Consider the following 16,881-nt stretch of genomic DNA (forward strand, 5'->3'; position numbering starts at 1 on the left):
CAAATCCCCTGCTAGAAAATTCACAGTGACAGTCTTCTGGGATTGTGATGGCGTCATTCTCGTGGATGTGATGCCAAGAGGGTCAGCCATCAATTCAGAGGTATACGTGGAAGACTCTCAATATACTCTGATGGACAAGAGTCCAGCATAAATCTTGCTCCAACACAATAATGCACGCCCACACACAAGTCTGAGAAATCGAGAACACATCGCAAATTGGGTTGGACAACATTGCCTCATCTATCCTACATTCCAGATCTGGCACCCTAGGGCTTCGATCTCTTTGGTCCGCTTTAAGATTCCTATGGGGACCACACTTTGAAGATGACGAGAGTGTCAGTCATGCAGTGAAAACATGGCTACGCCTACAGGACAGGAGCTATTATCAGCAGAGAATACATGATACTCTACAACGTTGCCATGTGGCCATAGAACGTGATGGAGACTACAGGGCTATTACAAATGATTGAAGCGATTTCATAAATTCACTGTAGCTCCATTCATTGACATATGGTCACGACACACTATAGATAAGTAGAAAAACTCATAAAGGTTTGTTCGGCTGAAGCCCCACTTCAGGTTTCTGCCGCCAGAGCACTCGAGAGCGCAGTGAGACAAAATGGCGACAGGAGCCGAGAAAGCGTATGTCGTTCTTGAAATGCAGTCACATCAGTCAGTCATAACAGTGCAACGACACTTGAGGACGAAGTTCAACAAAGATCCACCAACTGCTAACTCCATTCGGCGATGGAAGCGCAGTTTAAAGCTTGTGGATGCCTCTGTAAGGGGAAATCAACGGGTCGGCCTGCAGTGAGCGAAGAAACGGTTGAACGCGTGCGGGCAAGTTTCACGCGTAGCCCGTGGAAAATTGGCTCATGCCACAACTGGAGACCGACAGCGCCGACTTCATCTTTCAACAGGATGGTGCTCCACCGCACTTCCATCATCATGTTCGGCATTTCTTAAACAGGAGATTGGAAAACCGATGGATCGATCGTGGTGGAGATCACGATCAGCAATTCATGTCGTGGTCTCCACGCTCTCCCGAGTTAACACCATGCGATTTCTTTCTGTGGGGTTATGTGAAAGATTCAGTGTTTAAACCTCCTCTACCAAGAAACGTGCCAGAACTGCGAGCTTGCATCAACGATGCTTTCGAACTCATTGATGGGGACATGCTGCGCCGAGTGTGGGAGGAACTTGATTATCGGCTTGATGTCTGCCGAGTCACTAAAGGGGCACATATCGAACATTTGTGAATGCCTAAAAAAACTTTTTGAGGTTTTGTGTGTGTGTGCAAAGCATTGTGCAAATATCTCAAACAATAAAGTTATTGTAGAGCTGTGAAATCGCTTCAATCATTTGCAGTAACCCTGTATGTAGAAAAATAGGTCATGACAAAATATGTTGATGTATATTGTCACCAAATTCTGACTCTTAACAATAAATAAGCAAGAGAGATTCCTCAGAGTATGGGAACATCACTTATGGCGGTCCATAAGGCTCAGTCTCAGGCCCTCATGTAGATAAACAACATTCTGTCTAACACATAACAAGCAGAATTAGTTTTTTTTTTTTCAGATGACTCTAGTATTGTAATCTATCCAAACATACGTACACCAACAGGAGAAACAGTAAACAGTGTTCTTAAAACAACACTGCAAAGTCACATTAATGCGAGTACCTGTCAAAAGCCTAAATAACCACCTTCTGCAGCACGGACCTCTGCGAGACATGCGTTAGAGTGTCAGTAAGGTTCTGGAAGGTACTGACAGGGATGTGCCGACTCCAATGCCGTGAGCAGGTACGCTAGCATCCTCGGTTGAGGATCCGTGGTGCCACCAGCCCGTTCGAGGTGGTCCTACAGATTCTCAATTGGGTTTAATGTGTAGTTTGGTGCGCATGGGAGAATGATAAACTCATCCTGGTGCTCTTCGAACCACGCATGTACACTGCAAGATGTGTGACACATTGCATTGTCCTGCTGGTAGATGCCATTGTGTCGAGGAATAGCAAACTGCACCTTGCGTTGGACAGGGTAAGCAAGGATGGATGCGAGCTTATGTTGATCCACTGTGCCTCCACCCAGAAAACGTCATGGAAACATTTTCTAGACCATAATGCTCCCTCGTGGTTGGAGTGTGTTTGCTCTCAGATGTTTGTGCACGCCAATGGCAATCTGCCCGATGGAGCACAAAACGCGATGCATCTGAAAGGGCCACCTGTCGGCAATCAGTGGATGTCCAGTTAGGATATAGGAGTGCAAATTCCAGTCTTTGTGGCTGATGTATAGCAGTCAGCATTAGTATATAAGCCTTCGGCAATCAGTGGATGTCCAGTTAGGATATAGGAGTGCAAATTCCAGCCTTTGTGGCTGATGTATAGCAGGCAGCATTAGTACGAGGGCAGTTCAATAAGTAATGCAACACATTTTTTTTCTGAAACAGGGGTTGTTTTATTCAGCATTGAAATACACCAGGTTATTCCCCAATCTTTTACCTACACAACACTATTTTTCAACGTAATCTCCATTCAGTGCTACGGCCTTACGCCACCTTGAAATGAGGGCCTGTATGCCTGCACGGTACCATTCCACTGGTCGATGTCGGAGCCAACGTCGTACTGCATCAATAACTTCTTCATCATCCGCGTACTGCCTCCCACGGATTGCGCCCTTCATTGGGCCAAACATATGGAAATCCGACGGTGCGAGATCGGGGCTGTAGGGTGCATGAGAAAGAACAGTCCACTGAAGTTTTGTGAGCTCCTCTCGGGTGCGAAGACTTGTGTGAGGTCTTGCGTTGTCGTGAAGAAGGAGAAGTTCGTTCAGATTTTTGTGCCTACGAACACGCTCAAGTCGTTTCTTCAATTTCTGAAGAGTAGCACAATACACTTCAGAGTTGATCGTTTGACCATGGGGAAGGACATCGAACAGAATAACCCCTTCAGCGTCCCAGAAGACTGTAACCATGACTTTGCCGGCTGAGGGTATGGCTTTAAACTTTTTCTTGGTAGGGGAGTGGGTGTGGCGCCACTCCATTGATTGCCGTTTTGTTTCAGGTTCGAAGTGATGAACCCATGTTTCATCGCCTGTAACAATCTTTGACAAGAAATTGTCACCCTCAGCCACATGACGAGCAAGCAATTCCGCACAGATGGTTCTCCTTTGCTCTTTATGGTGTTCGGTTAGACAACGAGGGACCCAGCGGGAACAAACCTTTGAATATCCCAACTGGTGAACAATTGTGACAGCACTACCAACAGAGACGTCAAGTTGAGCACTGAGTTGTTTGATGGTGATCCGTCGATCATCTCGAACGAGTGTGTTCGCACGCTCCGCACATTGTCCGCCACTCGTGGTCTCGCGGTAGCGTTCTCGCTTCCCGAGCACGGGGTCCCGGGTTCGATTCCCGGCGGGGTCAGGGATTTTCACCTGCCTCGAGATGACTGGGTGTTTGTGTTGTCCTCATCATTTCATCATCATCCAGGAAAGTGGCGAAATTGGACTGAGCAAAGGTTGGGAAATTGTACGGGCGCTGATAACCACGCAGTTGAGCGCCCCACAAACCAAACATCATCATCTCACGCTCCGCCATTGCAGGAGTCACAGCTGTGCACGGCCGGCCCGCACGCGGGAGATCAGACAATCTTGCTTGACCTTGCGGCGATGATGACACACGCTTTGCCCAACGACTCACCGTGCTTTTGTCCACTGCCAGATCACCGTAGACATTCTGCAAGCGCCTATGAATATCTGAGATGCCCTGGTTTTCCGCCAAACGAAACTCGATCACTGCCCGTTGTTTGCAACGCACATCCGTTACAGACGCCATTTTAACAGCTCCGTACAGCGCTGCCACCTGTCGGAAGTCAATGAAACTATACGAGACGAAGCGGGAATGTTTGAAAATATTCCACAAGAAATTTCCGGTTTTTTCAACCAAAATTGGCCGAGAAAAAAAATGTGTTGCATTACTTATTGAACTGGCCTCGTATACAAGCCTTCAGTGAGCGGTTATTGCTAGCTCCTCGGTTCATCTGGGCGGTCTGTTGCTCAACAGTTGCTCGTGTATTCGCCTGTACCCATCTCCACAGCAGTCGATTACCCCTGTTTTCTATGGCCTGTGTTTTACCACAGTGGCCTTGCGCCAGTTTTGGACAGCACCATTTTGCCATGCACGGTGTACCTTAGCCACCACGGCAATCGAGCAGTTTACAGACTCTGTCGTTTCCACCCTTGGCCCGAAAGCGAATAATCCTGGCCTAGGCACACGGAGTTGCCGCTAAGTCTGTGCTCCCACGTCACCAATTTCGCGGCCCCTCCTGCCAGAGGTTCAAGTTCTCAGGCTTGGATGTGTCTGTTGTTCTTAGCATAAGTTAGTTTAAGTAGTACTTAAGTCTAGGGACCGATGACCTCAGCAGTTTGTTCCCTTAGGAATTCACACACATTTGAACGTCTGATCTTGGTCTTTAGGACATCAAGTAAGTCACTCCATTTTGGTATCACGACAAAGACTGTTTTATGTATACACCCGACATGCATTACTAGAGGGTTCCCCCCCCCCCCCACACTAAAAAAACAGTATAACATTGCTGTGGGCGGAGCTTGTGTAGTACGCAATTCTGCCGCTAGGCGTGGTTAGCGCAACTCGTTGCCAGTTCAGTGCCGCCTGTGTTTTCGACCTGGCTTGTTCTGTTCATCTGCAGTGATTGTTTTTGCTAGAGCTGTTTTGTTCTTGTTTCGTTATTTTATGATGGCAAGTTTAAGTGAACAACGTGCAGCTGTGAAATTTTTTTCTACTCGGCAAAATGCTGAGAACAGCTTACCAAGATGACGCTATGGGAAAACTCAAGTGTACGAGCGGGTTGCTTGATTTGAAAATGATGACGTGTCGATTGATGACAAACCTCGTTCTGGACGTCCATCAACTCCTCGAATCGACGAAAATATAGAAAAAAACGAGAGTTTGTGCTTACAGACTGTCGACAGACTACTGGTCAACTGTCAGAGATTAGTGGGTTACCTTGGAACTCTATTCAGCGAATTTTAATGGCAGATTTGGGAACGAAAAGGATTGCTATCAAGTTTGTCCCTCGTCTTCTGACTGACAATCGAAAGGAACGTGGAGTTGAAACATGTTGTGCTTTGAAACAACCGCCTGAAACGGACCCAGTTTTCAAGTCATAGGTCATTACTGGTGATGAGTCATGGTGTCATGGTTATGACCCAGAAACAAAGCAACAGTCAACCCAGTTGAAGAGTTATTGTCACACTGTCCAAAAAAGTCTTCAAGTCAAATGAAACATCGGAACAATACTGATTTGCTTTTTTGACACCCAGGGTGTAGTTCATTCACAGCTTGTTCTCCCAGGTCAGACCGTCAGTCAAACCTTTTATCTGGAAGTTTTAAGGAGATTGCGCAACAGCGTTCGTCAAAAAAAATAGAGTCGATTTGTGGCAGACAGGAGACCGGTTCTTCCACCATGACAATGCACCTGCACACGCAGCCATCTCTGTTAGACAGTTTTTGGATAAAAATGGCGGTGTTGAGCTGCTTCCGACATCTTACTCGCCTGATCTCACTATGTGCGACTTTTCTAATTTCCAGCCACATAAAAAGGGGCATGAAAGGACAGCGAATCGACAACATTGAAGAAGTTAAGCAAAAAACGAGGGAGGAGCTGTGAGCAATTTCTAAAGATGGCTACAGAAAAATTTTCAAACGGCGGAAGCACCAGCGGGAAAAATGTATCAGTTGCAATGGAAAGTATTTTGAAGGGGACAAAGTTGTTTCGTAAAGAATTTGAAAATATATAGCTTTTTAAAAAAAATCTGTTTTTTTCTTTGGGTACTCCTCGTATATACCCTCTACTGCTAGTTCTGCCATCTGCCGTCTGTGAGTAGTTATTACACGCTGGCATCAGGTGTTCACATTAATGTGACTGCACAGTGTATTATTGAGAGGTTCTCTGTGAATGGTCTCACTCTCCATTATAAAAGATACAACAGATTCAGTTTTGCGTATCTAGGGGTACTACACGAAAGGTAAGTGTAACACACGGTGAGGAAATGACGACACCTAGGGGGGAGGGAAGAAATGTAAAAATTTTAAGGTACCCATATTGATGAAAATTTAAACTGGAAAAACCCCATTTTGGAACTTCTAAAACAACTTAATTCATCCACATTTGTACGTAGAATCATTGTACGAGGGGCGTTTGAAAAGTCTTTGCAAAAATAAAAACTACTTACGTGTTTGGGGTAAACATTTTTTTATTGTTTGAGACAGTCTCCTTTTAGACTTATACACTTCGTCCAACGCTGTTCTAATTTGTTGATCCCTTCTGAATAATAGGAACTGTCCAAGTCTGCAAAATAGCTATTAGTCACTGCAATCACCTCCTCGTTTGAATGAAATCTTTGTCCCGCCAGCCATTTCTTCAAATTGGGGAACAAATAGCAGTCCGAAGGAGCCAAGTCTGGAGAATAGGGGGGATGTGAAACGAGTTGGAATCCTATTTCCATTAATTTTGCGAGCACAACTGCTGAGGAGTGTGCTGGTGCATTGTTGTCATGGAAAAGGACATTTTCATGTCCAATAACCGGCGTTTTTCTTGCAGCTCGGTTTTCAAACAGTCCAATAACGATGAATAATAGTTTTACCCTTTTGCAGATAGTCGATGAGGCTTATCCCTTGCGCATCCCAAAAGACCTTTCCGGCCGAAGAACTGGTCTTCGCCGTTTTTGGTGAACATTCTCCCTTGGTAAGCCATTGTTTAGATTATTGTTTGGTCTCAGGAATATGGTAATGTACCCACGTTTCATGCACAGTGAAGAAACGACGCTTTAAGTCGTGCGGATTCCTTCTGAACAGCTGCAAACCACCCTTGCAACACTTCACACGATTCCATTTTTGGGCAAACGTGAGCAGTCACGGAACCCATCTTGCGGATATCTTTCTCATGTCCAAATGTTTATGCAAAATATTATGTGTCCGTTCATTCGAGATGCCCACAGCACTAGCAATCTCACGCCCCTTAACTCTTGTGTCATCCATCGTCATATCACGGATTTTATCAATGATTTCTGGAGGGCGTCCAGAACGTTCAGCATCACTTGTGCCCATATGGCCACTCCGAAAATTTTGTAACCACTTATAAACTGTTCTAATCGAAGGTGCAGAGTCACCGCGATGTTTATGAAGCTCCTCTTTAGTTTCCTGAGGCGTTTTGGCTTTCACAATGTTTAATCTCCATTCAAAATTCTTCTTCGTCCATTTTTTAACAATCACTCGACTTCCTTGATTCACACGAATGCCAAACACAAAGAAATAGACCAATATGGCTGAAACTTGGTGTGCGTTCTTACCAAAGATACTACTAACTAAATATGACCTCGATACGCGCCGGTGGTGGCATCTCTCGGACTTTGCACGGACTTTTCAAACGCCCGTCGTAAATTTTGAGGAGATACAAATGAGTATGCTGGCATACTTTTCGTATTTTGATTCAGTAACGCGATATGGGATAATGTTCTGGGGTATCTAACATTTAAGAAAGAAAGTGTTCATCTCTCAAAAACGTGCTTTGAGAATAATTGTGGAGCTCATCCACGATGGTGCTATAGACATCGGTTTAGGGAGCTGGACACTTTGATTACTGCCTCACAGTATATTTATTCCCTCGCGAATTTGTTGTAAACAATCCACTGTGGTTCAGCACGAGCTAAGGTGTACGTAATTTACAATACCAGAAGGAAAAATGACATACGTTATTCGACATTAAGATGTTTTGTTATCACAAAAAGATGTCCGCAACGCTGACACCAAATTTTTTGATCACTTACACAGCGAAATAAAATGTCTACCAACGGCAAAGATAAAATTTAAAACAAACTGACGAAGTTTCTCCTTGACAACTCCTTCTACTATGTAGAAGAATTTTTAGTTTTTTAATCGTGATGGGTACGAATTATTAACTCCCAACTCTAGCAAAGAACTATAGATGATCTCCATATAGCCAAATTTACATATGAATGTGTGATTGTTTTTAATTGCGCAAATATTGCACGTGACATGAAACTAACATTTGACGGCGCCGATAACGTATTTCAGTCGAGTCTCTTTTACGGCCATTTTGTGTAGACACTATTCACTGCTTCCTTTGACATACTTCAGAGAGTGTGACATCAAATATGCGAGGCAATTTTTAAGTAATAGTGTATTTATATATGTTTGGAAAGCTTGTTTATTCACCTTTATACACTCCTGGAAATGGAAAAAAGAACACATTGACACCGGTGTGTCAGACCCACCATACTTGCTCCGGACACTGCGAGTGGGCTGTACAAGCAATGATCACACGCACGGCACAGCTGACACACCAGGAACCGCGGTGTTGGCCGTCGAATGGCGCTAGCTGCGCAGCATTTGTGCACCGCCGCCGTCAGTGTCAGCCAGTTTGCCGTGGCATACGGAGCTCCATCGCAGTCTTTAACACTGGTAGCATGCCGCGACAGCGTGGACGTGAACCGTATGTGCAGTTGACGGACTTTGAGCGAGGGTGTATAGTGGGCATGCGGGAGGCCGGGTGGACGTACCGCCGAATTGCTCAACACGTGGGGCGTGAGGTCTCCACAGTACATCGATGTTGTCGCCAGTGGTCGGCGGAAGGTGCACGTGCCCGTCGACCTGGGTCCGGACCGCAGCGACGCACGGATGCACGCCAAGACCGTAGGATCCTACGCAGTGCCGTAGGGGACCGCACCGCCACTTCCCAGCAAATTAGGGTCACTGTTGCTCCTGGGGTATCGGCGAGGACCATTCGCAACCGTCTCCATGAAGCTGGGCTATGGTCCCGCACACCGTTAGGCCGTCTTCCGCTCACGCCCCAACATCGTGCAGCCCGCCTCCAGTGGTGTCGCGACAGGCGTGAATGGAGGGACGAATGGAGACGTGTCGTCTTCAGCGATGAAAGTCGCTTCTGCCTTGGTGCCAATGATGGTCGTATGCGTGTTTGGCGCCGTGCAGGTGAGCGCCACAATCAGGACTGCATACGACCGAGGCACACAGGGCCAACACCCGGCATCATGGTGTGGGGAGCGATCTCCTACACTGGCCGTACACCACTGGTGATCGTCGAGGGGACACTGAATAGTGCACGGTACATCCAAACCGTCATCGAACCCATCGTTCTACCATTCCTAGACCGGCAAGGGAACTTGCTGTTCCAACAGGACAATGCACGTCCGCATGTATCCCGTGCCACCCAACGTGCTCTAGAAGGTGTAAGTCAACTACCCTGGCCAGCAAGATCTCCGGATCTGTCCCCCATTGAGCATGTTTGGGACTGGATGAAGCGTCGTCTCACGCGGTCTGCACGTCCAGCACGAACGCTGGTCCAACTGAGGCGCCAGGTGGAAATGGCATGGCAAGCCGTTCCACAGGACTACATCCAGCATCTCTACGATCGTCTCCATGGGAGAATAGCAGCCTGCATTGCTGCGAAAGGTGGATATACACTGTACTAGTGCCGGCATTGTGCATGCTCTGTTGCCTGTGTCTATGTGCTTGTGGTTCTGTCAGTGTGATCATGTGATGTATCTGACCTCAGGAATGTGTCAATAAAGTTTCCCCTTCCTGGGACAATGAATTCACGGTGTTCTTATTTCAATTTCCAGGAGTGTAGATATATTAACATATTTGGAAATTATTAGAGGTATTGAAGTTATTGAAAATGAAGTAGGAGGCTCCTAGTAAGGTCTTGAGGGGACATTGTCAGCCCGTGCCACAAACTCGCCCAGTCGGTGACTAAAATGGCACTTAGAATGTTTGGCATTTTCCTCTCTACAATTGTGGGGTACATGAGACATGGCAACTGACGAGAAGGTTATTATGATGCGTTGCAATTTTATGTTCGTAAAATACATTGAGGAGCCAAAGAAACTGGCACACCTGCATGTAGGACATCTACATCTACATACATACTCCGCAATCCACCATACGTGGTGGAGGGTACCTCGTACCACAATTAGTATCTTCTCTCCCTGTTCCACTCCCAAACAGAACGAGGGAAAAATTACTGCCTATATGCCTCTGTACGAGCCCTAATCTCTCTTATCTTATCTTTGTGCTCTTTCCCCGAAATATAAGTTGGCGGAAGTAAAATTGTACTGCAGTCAGCCTCAAATGCTGGTTCTCTAGATTTCCTCAGTAGCGATTCACGGAAAGAACGCCTCCTTTCCTCCCACCCGAGTTCCTGAAGCATTTCCGTAACACTCGCGTGATGATCAAACCTACCAGTAACAAATCTAGCAGCCCGCCTCTGAATTGATTCTATGTCCTCCCTCAATCCGACCTGATAGGGATCCCAAACGCTCGAGCAGTACTCAAGAATAGGTCGTATTAGTGTTTTATAAGCCCCCCGAGAGCAAGCAGAAGTGCCACAACACGACGTGGTATGCACTCGACTAAAGTAGTGCAGTCCGTATATCCGAAAGAGTACGAGGGGGTGGAGATCTCTTCTGAACAGCACGTTGCAAGGAATCCCAGATATGCTCAATAATGTACGTGTCCGGTGAGTTTGGTGTCCAGTGGAAGTGTTTGAACTCAGAAGAGTGTTCCTGGACGCACTCTGTAACAATTCTGGACGAGTGAGCTGTTGGACTGTCCTGCTGGAACCACCCAGGTCCGTCGGAATGCACAATGGACACGAATGGATGCAGTTGGTCAGATAGGATGCTTACGTACGTGTCACTTGTCAGAGTTGTATCTAGATGTATCAGGGCTCGCATATCACTCCACCTGCACACGACCCACGTCATTAGAGAGCCTTCGCCAGCCTGAACAGTCTCAAGCTGACTTGCAGGGTCCATGGATTCATGAGGTTGTGTCCGCACCCATACACGTCCAGGAAGACTGCACAGTAGTTCCTTCTCTAGATTGTCGCACAGATGACAAAATGGTAGATATCGAAATACACTCCTGGAAATGGAAAAAAGAACACATTGACACCGGTGTGTCAGACCCACCATACTTGCTGCGAGAGGGCTGTACAAGCAATGATCACACGCACGGCACAGCGGACACACCAGGAACCGCGGTGTTGGCCGTCGAATGGCGCTAGCTGCGCAGCATTTGTGCACCGCCGCCGTCAGTGTCAGCCAGTTTGCCGTGGCATACGGACCTCCATCGCAGTCTTTAACACTGGTAGCATGCCGCGACAGCGTGGACGTGGGGCTGGATGAAGCGTCGTCTCACGCGGTCTGCACGTCCAGCACGAACGCTGGTCCAACTGAGGCGCCAGGTGGAAATGGCATGGCAAGCCGTTCCACAGGACTACATCCAGCATCTCTACGATCGTCTCCATGGGAGAATAGCAGCCTGCATTGCTGCGAAAGGTGGATATACACTGTACTAGTGCCGACATTGTGCATGCTCTGTTGCCTGTGTCTATGTGCCTGTGGTTCTGTCAGTGTGATCATGTGATGTATCTGACCCCAGGAATGTGTCAATAAAGTTTCCCCTTCCTGGGACAATGAATTCACGGTGTTCTTATTTCAATTTCCAGGAACGTAGATAGATATCGAAATAGACGACAGAGGGATAGAGAAACAATTAAAATCGCTCAAAAGGGGCAGTTTGGGACAGTTGTGCCAGAGTGACGCTTGTGCAGCGACAGAATGTGCTCAAATACCTGCGGAGCTTTCACATTCGCTCCTTTACCTAACTCACAACGAACCTGGCACATTGCGAACGATGTAAACTGGAGGTGGAAGGGGGAGAAGAGGAAAGAAAGAGATGGAACTATTTATGTGAGCTGCATTGGGACCTTATGCGGTATAAGTGGTGGTGAGTGAAAATGTGTACTGGACTGGGATTAGAACCCAGGATCTATGGATTAGCCACAGCACCATCTGGACACAGTGTTGACCGCAACTGTGTGGACTATGTCGGCATGGCTCCTACCCGACCCAAGTTCACACCCAGCACCACCGATTCGCAGCCCCATCCATATCCTTCATTCTTGCTAACTATAGATTCCTGCTGGAGGTCGAATGTAAATGTGCATCCACACTGGAGGTTGTGGATTCATTGCCCATGGGTGTGAATCAATTCTATGTGTGTATGGTCTCTTTTTTTTTTTTTTACTTGTCTCATCTCGGTGGGCAATGAATCCACCACTTCCAGTGCAGATGCACAGTTAGGTTCGACCTCCCATGGGAAGCTAAAATAACCAAGGAGAACACCAATGGCGACTGGGCATAGGCAGTGCTAGGTGCGAATGTGGCTGGTTTGGGTAGAGGGCATGCCGAGATAGTCCGCACATTTGTGAAAAATTCAGTGTCCAGTATGGTGCAGTGGATAACGCAGCTGCATTTTAAGCGGAGATCTCAGGTTCGAATCCCAATCTGGCACGCATTTTAATTCGTCGCTACTAAAAAAATAAATTAAACCCCATCCTAAAAGACCTTGGAAGTCTTCAAAGTCTCTTCGGGTTTGCTGCCGGATCCTAAAATCAACTTGATATTTCGGCGACCCAAGTGGTCGCCATCTTCAGGAAAATGCTGCTTCTGCTGATGAGTCCCGCTGAGAACTGACGCCAGGCTGCAAATCGACGTCCTATATAGGCCACTGTTTAGTGTTCTGAACGGTGGCCTATATAGGACGTCGATTTGCAGCCTGGCGCCAGTTGGTTGGTTGGTTTGGGGAAGGAGACCAGACAGCGTGGTCATCGGTCTCATCGGATTAGAGAAGGATTGGGAAGGAAGTCGGCCGTGCCCTTTCAGAGGAACCATCCCGGCATTTGCCTGGAGTGATTTAGGGAAATCACGGAAAAGCTAAATCAGGATGGCCGGACGCGGGATTGAACCGTCGTCCTCCCGAATGCGAGTCCAGTGTCTAACCACTGCCGGCGCCAGTTCTCAGCGGGACTCATCACCAGAGGTAGCGTTTTCCCGAAGATGGCGAACAGTTGGATCGCCGAAATATCGGGTCAAGTTGATTTTAGGATCCGGTTGCAAACCCGAAGAGACTTTCTAGACTTATTACGCCGGGAAAGCCTGCGTAATCAGAACTTGGAAGGCCCAACGGTACCGACAGGCCGCCGTGACATCCTCTCAGCCCGGGGGCGTCACTGGGTGTGGATATGGAGGGGTATATGGCCAGCACAACGCCCTCCTGGCCGTTGTCAGTTTTCGTGACCGGAGCCGCTACTTCTCAATCAATCCTCAGTTTGCTGAGTGCACCCTGCTTGCCAACAGCACTTGGACCGGTGTTACCACTGCGCAAGGTCGTTGGCTAATTCGTCGCTACTGATTCCGCATGAAGGCCCAATGCATCAATAGTTCCTTTCCTTTCCTTTCTCCCGCTCCATCTTCAATTTACAAAAGATGCATCACACCTGCAGAATCTGCGTAGTGTCTGTCCTATCGGACACGTCTGAAAGAACATGCACCACAAACCTTGGGTGTAGCTACAGATCAGTCTGTCACAAAGTGCTGCTGCATAAGGCCAGTTATCCCAGCAAAAGCTCTGTAGGCTCTGTAGTTACAGGGTGTTTCAAAAATGACCGGTATATTTGAAACGGCAATAAAAACTAAACGAGCAGCGATAGAAATACACTGTTTGTTGCAATATGCTTGGGACAACAGTACATTTTCAGGCGGACAAACTTTCGAAATTACAGTAGTTACAATTTTCAACAACAGATGGCGCTGCAAGTGATGTGAAAGGTATAGAAGACAACGCAGTCTGTGGGTGCGCCATTCTGTACGTCGTCTTTCTGCTGTAAGCGTGTGCTGTTCACAACGTGCAACTGTGCTGTAGACAACATGGTTTATTCCTTAGAACAGAGGATTTTTCTGGTGTTGGAATTCCATCGCCTAGAACACCGTGTTGTTGCAACAAGACGAAGTTTTCAACGGAGGTTTAATGTAACCAAAGGACCGAAAAGCGATACAATAAAGGATCTGTTTGAAAAATTTCAACGGACTGGGAACGTGACGGATGAACGAGCTGGAAAGGTAGGGCGACCGCGTACGGCAACCACAGAGGGCAACGCGCAGCTAGTGCAGCAGGTGATCCGACAGCGGCCTCGGGTTTCCGTTCGCCGTGTTGCAGCTGCGGTCCAAATGACGCCGACGTCCACGTATCGTCTCACGCGCCAGAGTTTACACCTCTATCCGTACAAAATTCAAAAGCGGCAACCCCTCAGCACCGCTACCATTGCTGCACGAGAGACATTCGCTAACGATATAGTGCACAGGATTGATGACGGCGATATGCATGTGGGCAGCATTTGGTTTACTGACGAAGCTTATTTTTACCTGGACGGCTTCGTCAATAAACAGAACTGGCGCATATGGGGAACCGAAAAGCCCCATGTTGCAGTCCCATCGTCCCTGCATCCTCAAAAAGTACTGGTCTGGGCCGCCATTTCTTCCAAATGAATCATTGGCCCATTTTTCAGATCCGAAACGATTACTGCATCACGCTATCTGGACATTCTTCGTGAATTTGTGGCGGTACAAACTGCCTTAGACGACACTGCGAACACCTCGTGGTTTATGCAAGATGGTGTCCGGCCACATCGCACGGCCGACGTCTTTAATTTCCTGAATGAATATTTCGATGATCATGTGATCGCTTTGGGCTATCCGAAACATACAGGAGGCGGCGGGGATTGGCCTCCCTATTCGCCAGACATGAACCCCTGTGACTTCTTTCTGTGGGGACACTTGAAAGACCAGGTGTACCGCCAGAATACAGAAACAATTGAACAGCTGAAGCAGTACATCTCATCTGCATGTGAAGCCATTCCGCCAGACACGTTGTCAAAGGTTTCGGGTAATTTCATTCAGAGACTACGCCATATTATTGCTACGCATGGTGGATATGTGGAAAATATCGTACTATAGAGTTTCCCAGACCGCAGCGCCATCTGCTGTTGAAAATTGTAACTACTGTAATTTCGAAAGTTTGTCTGCCTGAAAATGTACTGTTGTCCCAAGCATATTGCAACAAACGGTGTATTTCTATCGCTGGTCGTTTAGTTTTTATTGCCGTTTCAAATATACCGGTCATTTTTGAAACACCCTGTATGTTCGTCTGCAAAAGTGTCACTCCACACAAGTGTACCGACACTGTACTAGAGGGTTATGTTGTTGTTGTTGTTGTTTACCTGTGCGCCCGAGGCTCTGCCCTCCGAGGACGCCCTGCTGCTGAGCGAGCGCTGGCGCAGGTAGTCCTTGTCGTCGAAGATCCTGACGTCGCCGCCGCCCGGCTTGTGCGTCACGTTGGCCAGCGAGCCCACCTTGCTCTCCGCCTTCACCTCCAGCTTGTGGCTCTCGATCTGCAGGCAGGAAGACAGACGGCAAGGGTTAGACAGCGGGCAGCGCGGCCTAACCTGCTATAGTCCGAACTAAGAACGATGGCGGTTCGCGCACGTCAGGGCACATGTGGGGATTCCATTGTTGACGGTTCCAAGCGGCAGATGGGGCACGCGCATGCGTGTGCTTCCCACTCGAATAAAGCGTATGTCCCACAAACTGTGTCTCTCGCTTGCTTATGCAGAATTAAACACATACCATCACAATCAGCGATGATAACTCGCAACAAATGGAATCGAAATTCACTAAGCAACTCGCCACAACCACGTGTAATGCTCGCATTGGCTACAGCATTCACAGAAGAGCGTTCAGAATATACTGAACGCTCAATGGCTGTCGGAGAATGCGTGACGTACGTGCACAGAACAAGTCTAAACTCGACCGCCATCGCTCTTGAATCCGACTGTAGCACACCAGCTCCACCGCATGGTGGGCACCACCAAATCTACCTGGCCCGTCTCAAGCTGCTGGACATGGAAGAGCGTCTGGATCTTGGGCCATGGATGATGTACACCGCGCATTGCAATACCTAGGCATTTGAAAAACCTATAGATTAAAACCGATACCGGTATTTTAGTTCTGAATACCGGTATTTTTCGGCATTTGTATGGTCTCAGCTATAACAAGTGATTTCTTTATTTTTTTTACTAATAACTGAGTTAAAAAATCGAAATGTCATTTGGCCATAGCGGCAGTGCTAGACTTTTTCGTTTTTAAATCCACATTTTTGAACAAAGGAGCAATTTTTATTCGTAAAATTTGCACTGATTTAAAATATATTACAGAAAATGGGAAAAGCGATCAGTGCTGGTTTATTAACAACGACGATAGAAATGAGCAACAAACACACAGTGTAAGAATCGGTACAACATTGCTGAGACAATAATTAACCATGGTATAAGGTTACGCATGTAGGTGCGGTCTGCAAGACTGGCCTCCCCCCCTCCCCCCCCCCCCCCCTCCACGTGGTCTACACGGCAGTTTCTCGATGTCTCTGGACATCTAATGTCTTGCAGAATGGCACCAACCCTAGTCTGGCAATATTTTTACGAAGCGACGTAGCAGTGAAGTACAATGTTTCATCTGCTTTAAAAGATTAAAGAATTGTCTGCCATTTCTATGAAATAATGGAAGAGGAAGGATATTATGCTAACAGTAACAAATTAAAAACTTAACAATAGTTCATTCTTAGTGTACAGTATAAAGAGAGTAGCCGATCTGCTGCCTGTTTCTGCAATATATGCCTTTATCTGAATGTAGCCCTTGAGAATGGACAAACACCAAAAGCAGAGATTTTCAGCCTCAGTTTTCACTCTTTAGCACTGAGTATTGGTAAGACCAAAACAGTTGTATGACCCCAGATCACAGCCTGATTTCTGAGCAGGATTTCAAAAAATTAGGAACCGTAAGAACGTTGGTGATTTTCTTACACAGTGTAAGCTTTCACTCCTGGTACTGACATCACTTACAGCTTCTGGGCTAAAAGAATGTGA

At 47.1% G+C, this 16,881-nt stretch overlaps 1 protein-coding gene across 1 annotated transcript in view; it reads right to left on the reverse strand.

Annotated features, from left to right (window-relative positions):
- Positions 1–16,881, reverse strand: part of LOC126109863 (nascent polypeptide-associated complex subunit alpha, muscle-specific form-like) — a 258,491-nt gene that overhangs the window by 14,858 nt on the left and 226,752 nt on the right. Inside the window, exon 7 of the mRNA XM_049914929.1 lies at positions 15,181–15,351. Within this exon, the coding sequence (XP_049770886.1) occupies positions 15,181–15,351 (171 nt within the window). The remainder of the gene's footprint in view (positions 1–15,180; positions 15,352–16,881) is intronic.

The sequence above is a fragment of the Schistocerca cancellata genome, chromosome 12 (genome assembly GCF_023864275.1).
Source record: "Schistocerca cancellata isolate TAMUIC-IGC-003103 chromosome 12, iqSchCanc2.1, whole genome shotgun sequence".
Taxonomy (NCBI): Eukaryota; Metazoa; Arthropoda; class Insecta; order Orthoptera; family Acrididae; genus Schistocerca; species Schistocerca cancellata.